Source organism: Grammomys surdaster, unplaced genomic scaffold, assembly GCF_004785775.1.
Source record: "Grammomys surdaster isolate TR1022 unplaced genomic scaffold, NIH_TR_1.0 363, whole genome shotgun sequence".
In the NCBI taxonomy this organism is placed as follows: Eukaryota; Metazoa; Chordata; class Mammalia; order Rodentia; family Muridae; genus Grammomys; species Grammomys surdaster.
In genome coordinates, this window is record NW_021604782.1 from 10,124,810 (window position 1) to 10,132,265 (window position 7,456).

The following is a 7,456-nucleotide window of genomic DNA, read 5'->3' on the forward strand; positions in this document are numbered from 1 at the left end:
AGGTGTGATTGGGAAAAAACTGATGAATGACCTCAAAGAGTCTTTCCAGATGTTGAATTCTTTACTTTAAAATCCAAGTCTCCATTCTCAGAGAAGGTTTCTCTTGGAATGTTAAAGTTTAGTTAAGGGATTAGGTAGGACAAACCAAAGACATAGAAGAGTTTGGTTGTTTTGTTTGAACATGCTAGGCAAGTGCTATGTGACTGAGCCCCTTCCATTCTTGACAGCCTTACAGTGGAGATTAGATGGTAGGATGAGCCCTTCTTACACAACCCTTGAATAACAGGTTTAACTATGGATTTGATCTCATTGAAAGCAAAGGTCTATACTAAGAAGATCTACTTGGTACATAGTATATACATTTGAAATTGAGTTCAAAGGAAGTCACAGGATTACAAATGGGACTTGACGGGTAGGTCTAGCACAGTGCTCATGGGAATTAAGAAACAATGTTTCTGCTGTAAAGGAAAAAGCCTATAAACCAGAGGACCACTGGGATTCCTTGTGAAATTTGATTTATAAATTTTACTTATGACTTGAAAACTGTATTGGAGAATATAGAGCTGTGGTTAAGAGCTAAGAGAGGCAACAGCAACGCTGCTTGATAGGAATACATACTTGGAAGTACTTAGAACAATGCTAGACACAGGGAGAGCCTGCGTGCGAGCTAGTGAGATATACAAAGTAACTGGGAAGCTCTCTCACAACCGGGTGGCTGTGGTTAAGAGCAGTGCCCTTAAATTGTGACTACTCATTCACCTTCTGGTAATAAAGAAGACACAGGACTCTCTATGTGCCTGTGTGTGAGGGTAGGGGGAAGGAGGGGGATCTTGGTGAGTCCTTTCCAAAAAGCACATTGTATGAGTCATCATTTTAAACAAGAATGTTCTTTATTTATAGAAAGCATTAAAATCTTCTCAACAGTCTCCAGTCACTTTCAACAAACTCTTCCCTGTATTTCCCTGACTAGTAAACAGTATCCAACTATATTACATCACCTGCCAGCCTCAAGTGCACAACAAGATAGGAAAAGTGCTTGGGGCACTAACTAGGGAAAGGAAAGGCTAACAGTTCAAAGCTACAGCAGTGGTGCTGCATTCCTGAGCACCATTTCTCTAACCTTATGGTTCAGAAGTGTTTCCCAATTCTCTTTAAAAAGACAGGAGATTAAGACTAAGAAATCTGAGAACCTTGTACTTTGGGATATGACACAGGTTATCAAAGTCCTTAGACTAGAAGATGAAATAAGAGGGGAAAGAAGGTCTGGGAAGCAGAGGCGGGAGAGATGGAGACAGAACAGGCTATGCCTGGAGGAGATGAAGTCTCTGGAACCTGTTATGAATTCAGGGAATGAAAAGCAGCAGCCACAGTCTGGGAGATGGACTAAAGAGGAAATCTGGGATTTTACTACCTTCCAGGAGGCGGCACTAGGTCCTACAGTGGCAGGCACTGAGTTACCTCCAAGATTAAGCCATCTGCTTTTAAGAATTGGCACCCTTTCTTGACAGGTTCTAATCAACACTCAGAATTTAAGAGTATATGTCATAGGAGTGTAGCCACCCCGGACGACTGAGCATCTAGAGTCAATAAAGGACTACAAAGCTAAGTAAGTCTCAAAAGCCAGAAACCAAGTAAGCAATGCTACCACCAAGTGCAGAGATTTCCTTATTCTCTTAGTTGTTTTCTAAAGAGCAACCATTCTGAGCATTAATACCTATTGCCAATTACTGTACAAACAGGTGACCATGATCAAAGCCCCATTTTCCCCCCTGAGCCTTTAGTGCCTCTGTGACTTGGAACACAGCAGGCAACACGGATGTTATAACTTTTTGGAGAGGCAGGGAAATGGGATCAAAAACTAGCTAGCCATATACTTTAAGTAAACAAGCAACACCAAACTATGTAGTCATTCAGAATCCCTCATACTAAAAAGTCATAACCTGCAGACTGAGGAGCAAAACAGGTTTCTGTAACTCAGATGCTCGGAGTCTGGGAAGAGCTGATCTTTCTGGTCAGTTTTTTATTTTGATCTCGGGCACCAGTGCCAAAAATGGCTCTGCCTTGCAGGGAGAGTCTTCACATAAACACATCTCAGGCCCTCAGGGTCCCTTCCACCGTGCCACAGTCTCTCTCCATTCAGTTGTCTACGTCCTCCTCCTCGTTCTGTTCTTCCTCGTCCAGTCTTTCTTCATCGTCATCCTCCTCCTCCCTGCTTTTGTCTTGCTCTTCAGAATCTTTTCTGTCTTTGTCCTTCTTTTTTTGCTCCGAAGCTTCCTTCTTGCCTTTCTGCTCCTGCCTATATGCTGTAAGGAGGCAGATTATTGTTTAATTAGACAAACCAAGGCATAGGCGGAATAACCAGCCCCATATATCACATATCTGAGATGGTACCAACTAAACAGAGTGGAATCATGACCAGTCCTGGATTATTGAATGGGATCTAATGGCACCGATACTGAAATCAGGTGATCAGGGAGCAAAGGATGAACATTTTTCATATTAAGAAACAGAAGTGCACAGTGCACATGGATACCTTCTAGAGCTTCTTTCAATGGTGTTATGAACCGCTGGAACTCCATCTCTTCCATGGCTGACAGCACATCACTAGCATTGAGAGTCTTGCGCTTTCCTTTCATTGCGAAGTTATTGGCACTGGAAGAAAGAGCAAAGCCCTTCAAAAGCTGTCAAAGTGGGCGGGGACACGAGACACCCAGAGATGGGTGGGAAAAGCCATCTTTATCTTAGATGAATGGATTTTTGTGTGACACGGCTAAGTTCATCCCTTCCCCATACAAAGGGCTAAGGCAGCCGTCTTGTTTAACCTGCTTCAGAATTTGTGAGACCTAGAGGAGAGCTGTGAGTCGCTCTCTACTCAGGCAGGGAACTGGGGCCTGTAGGTTCCAGGCCACGAACGCGAGGTCAGGATCCCGCTGGGCCTCCCTTCCACCTCTGCTCGGCTCACCAGGATGTGGCATACAAAACGAAGACACTGGCGGCGCGGGAGATGGCGCTTCGGGCCTCCTTGGAGATGTTGACACCGTCCGGGAGCTGCGAGGAGAGTGGAAATGAACACACGCGGATTCTATTAACCTTCTGCCCTCACGTCCGTCCTCGACCCATTCGCCAGCCCGAGCAGCTCACCGCCTCCTTGATGATCCTGGTAATGACGGCGTTGGGCAGATTTAGGTCCTCAGGCCTCTCCGCCATCGCCTCCGCTGGTGCCCGACCCTCCTTCTCAGGTCTCCTCTTCAGACAGTTCTGGCGTCTGGACTTCCCGCGTCGCTAAGATATAACCCTCGGAGGCTTCCGTCCTAACCCACGTTGCCAGTGTCCCACAGTGCTTTGCGCACCACCTCTCTGCTACATCAACCTCGCCACAAGTCCCTAGTGTAGCCCAGCTTTCCGTGTCGCAATGGTTTCGGACCATTGAGGTTTCCATACACCTCCACCGCATCCCGGAAGTTCCACTCCAGGCTTGTTTCTTTACTACATACTGTCACCATCACTGGAGCGTTCGCACCAAACTAAGTTTGACTCTCTGAAGTTTCCGTCTATTCTCCCATCCTGCTGTGCGCCGCTGCTAGGCAACCGTGCGGCCTGGTGCCTAGTTTGGAAAGGGTAGGCGTAGACTGAGCCCGGAGAGGCGGGACTCGGACTGCCGAGTGGGCGGGGCCTCTCTAGAAGAGGCGGGCGGGGCCAAAGCTTCGGAGCGCTTTCGCAATCTCAGCATTGTCCCCCAGAGGCTCAGAATTTAGCCCTTTGGAATCTGCTTTGATCCTGTGAAATCGCGGACTACTGACACTTGAGTGGCCCTTCCCTCCCCCCTCCTTTTTTTTTTCCGGCTCGGAACTCAGTGTAGATTTTCATTCAGTTTTACTGCACCGATTGATGCAGTAGACTTGTCCATTTTTAATCTTATTCCCTTCATGACTTTGTGATAATTGTATTAAGGATAAGTGTTATCTAAACTTTCGTTAAAAAAATGCCATTACTTTACTAGAACAGCGGTAACGAGGGCGATATCAAAAGACGCCTGATGAGACTTCGGAGCTCAATTGGGACTGGTTCGGTACTGAAAGGGCAAGAAGCATTTGATTGTAAGAATAGTGCATTGTATTCTTATTCAAAATACCATGTTAAAGTTGTATTTTTAATTCATTAGTGATTCATCGTACATTTTTTCTTATCAAAATCATCACTTGATTTTACATTTATAATGTCTCTTTAAGTTGTATAATTTTCGTATTAAGTACAGAAAAAATACCACTGAGAACTAATGCTGGATTATTTCTTTTTTCCCTTCCTTCCTTCCTTCCTTCCTTCCTTCCTTCCTTCCTTCCTTTCTTTCTTTCTTTCTTTCTTTCTTTCTCTTGTTAAAACATGTTGTTCCAAAACTTGTTTTTCTATTTTTGATGGAGACATTACAAAGAAATATTTCCCTATTTGGAGAAACAAAACAACCCAACAGGGCTGGGATGATGAACAGTGCTGAGGGATTGTTTTGGTGGAGAGAACTGCCCTTAGAACAGCCCTGATTTAAAGATGTCATAAGCCTTAGTTCCAGCCACTATTTAGCTAGATCTGGTGCTGACAGGCATTTTGATCTAGGAGAGAAGCTAGAAACCTAACATTATGGACCATTACAGTTTTTAAGACACTGGCTCAAAGTGCCTGCTAAGCTAAATTTTTCCTAGGCCAAGTGCAGCTCAGGACACTAGATTCCTATCTCTAATTTAAATTAGAAGCTGTTTAGAATAGCGAGTTGTTTATTGCTATTCTCTATGCCCTAAGCATATCTCACATATTTGACAGTCAATAAATGTGTTGACTAGAAGAAATGGACAATGTTCTTAAAAGTTAAAAAGGGGACAGGGTGAGATGGCTCAGTGGATGAAGACACTTTTGGGTTGAGGACTGTAGTCTCTGGGCTCACTACAGGATGACCTTCCTGATAACTTTCACATGTGTACCATGGTACCCCTGCCTACCAAGTAAATGAATAAAATGTAATTCTATGTTAAGAGAAATAAGGTAGTTGTAGTGACTGTATAATATCTTTAAAAGAGAGATTGATAATAGTTTGATATAATTTTATTTGTCTCTATGTGTGTATAATGTATGTACATATATGTGTGTGATACACATATACATATATGGATATTCACATGCCTTACCATGGTGTTGGTGTGGAGGTCAGAGGATAACTTTGGAAGTTGGTCATTGCCTTCTACCTTAAGACAGGATCTTTTTTGGGCTATTCATGGCATCTTATGCCAGGCTAGCCCATAAGCTTCAGAGGATTCTCTGCTTTCTGTTTTATAGTAGGAACAATGGGATTACAGATGTCTGCTGTGCCTGGCTTTATGTGTGTTCTGGACATTTGAACTCAGGACCTCATGCTTTGCCTTCCAAGTGCTTTAGCTACTGAGGCCCGATAATATTTACTGGGTCCTTGTTATATATCATACATAGAAGTTTATATCTTATGTGATGTGTCTACAATTTTAAATGTAGTTTTTAAAGATTTATTTATTTTATGTGAGTAAACTGCAGCTGTCTTCAAACATACCAGAAGAGAGCATTGGATCCCATTACAGATGGTTGTGAGCCACCATGTGGTTGCTGGAAACTGTACTCAGGACCTTTAGAAGAGCAGCCAGTGCTCTTAACCACTGACCATCTTTCCAGACTGAGAGATGGCTTTTTAAAGTGGATCTCTTGCTGGAAGCTGGCTCCTTATTTTTCCACTGTTCATTTACTGGCTTAGCAACCTGATTCAGGTGACAACTCTACACCTTCGTTGCTTCAAATATCAATACAGGCTTCCTGAAGGCAAATAGGATCAGATGACTTTGGTTTTTTATTTTTAGAACCTAATATTTTATGTATTAGTGATATTTCTTATAAAATGATAATTCACATTCTTTGGTGCATCTGTCTCATTTTTCTTTATTGGTTTGTAAGTTTTTGTTGCTGTTAATATTTGCCATGTATATCACAAATTTTTAAAACTTTCCCCCTTTTTATTCAGGATTGAGCCTGGGGCTACATATGCTTCTACAAGTTTTACAAAAATAATTTAAAATTTTTTGAGATCATAATATAATTACATCATTTTCCCTTTCTTTCCCTTCCTCCATACCCTCTCATGTACCCTCCCTTCTCCTTTTCAAATTCACTGCCTCTTTTTCTTTGTTATTACACATAAACACACACACACACACACAAATACAATCTGTTCAGTCAGAATAGTGTTATTTGATGTATATTTTCAGGGCTGATCATTTTGTATTGGATGATCAACTTGTATGATCTTCCCTGGGTAAACTATTTCTTCAGATCTCAGTATTCCCTAGTTGCCTGTGGTTCTTTATCTAGGGCTGAGGCCTCCTTAGCGTTCCTTCTCTGTTGGCATGTCCCTTGGCATTGTCCTTGTTCAGCTCATGTTTAGACAGCTATGTTGGTGGACTTCATGGTTGTAGCTTCTGACATTTACAGTCTCACAGCAGAACCCTTGCTCCTCTGGCTATTCTCATCTTTCTGCCCCATCTTCTACAATAGTCCCTGACCTTAGATGTAGGAGTTGTGTTCCTGATGTATCCATAGGGACTAGGCTTTATAACTGCATTTTGGTTGGATGTTGTTTTCAGTAATGGTCTCTGTCAGATCCAAAGAGAAGTTGCCTTGATGAGGGTGAGGACTGCACTTATCTGTGGTTATAAGGATGAATATTTGGAGTGTAGTTAGGGATTGTGCTGATTTAGTAAATGAGTGGTTATAGATTCTCCTTTAAGATCCATGACTTCACTAGCCCTGGGTAGATGACTAGGCTTCCAGTACCGGGCATGAGTTCCCACTTGTTGAGCAAGGTCTTACTATCTATTAGAGAGTTGTTGGTTCCCACCAAGGTATGCATGCCTCTATTGCACACTTAGAGGTATGGCACAGTGACGGTCATTGATGTGGTTTGTAGGCATCATAGCTGGGCAGTACTATTGGTTGCTTCCCTCCTTTGGAAGCTTGAGTAACACCTTCTGGTACCATGAAAGCTAGTCCTCAGGGAGGAGGCTTTCAGGTTAATCTGAGCTCCTTGTCTGAAGTGTATTGTGTCTTCAGTAATAAGGACTTACTTCCCTCCTTTATAGCCTAATAACGTTTTGGGAGTCTCTTGGAAACCCTGACCAACAACTAAAAAGGCGGCTTCTCATGCCCGGTGTTGTGGGTTTTGTTAGATGGTCTATGGCTGTTACAGTGAGCATTCTCAGCTCAGATGGGGAATTTTACTTAAACTGTATATGTGTGTTTATATGCTGACTTGTGTGTATTATAGGTATTTTTAAGTAGATAGTCAAAGTATGATTCCCTGTGACTATTTTAGACACTCTCCTGTTATTTTATCCTCTCTCCCCCTGTATTTATTTCCCTTCCCTTCCTCATCAGAGCCCCTCATTTCCCC

The 7,456-nt window shown here is 42.8% G+C and overlaps 2 protein-coding genes across 4 annotated transcripts in view; one reads left to right on the top strand and one right to left on the bottom strand.

Annotated features, from left to right (window-relative positions):
• Positions 1-868: 868 nt before the first annotated feature.
• Pole3 (DNA polymerase epsilon 3, accessory subunit) lies at positions 869-3,305 on the bottom strand. The gene is made up of 4 exons (XM_028779966.1): positions 3,142-3,305; positions 2,963-3,048; positions 2,534-2,652; positions 869-2,303 (listed from the first exon to the last, which is right to left on the bottom strand). The coding sequence occupies exons 1-4, from the start codon at positions 3,205-3,207 to the stop codon at positions 2,137-2,139; spliced, it is 438 nt and encodes a 145-aa protein (XP_028635799.1). The 5' UTR covers positions 3,208-3,305; the 3' UTR covers positions 869-2,136.
• Positions 3,306-3,893: 588 nt separating this feature from the next.
• The window catches only part of CUNH9orf43 (chromosome unknown C9orf43 homolog), a 25,686-nt gene continuing 22,123 nt past the window's right edge, over positions 3,894-7,456 (top strand). For all 3 annotated transcript variants that reach the window (XM_028780009.1, XM_028780010.1, XM_028780011.1), the window contains exon 1: positions 3,894-4,097. In XM_028780009.1, the coding sequence (XP_028635842.1) occupies positions 4,037-4,097 (61 nt within the window). In that variant the 5' untranslated portion in view covers positions 3,894-4,036. The remainder of the gene's footprint in view (positions 4,098-7,456) is intronic.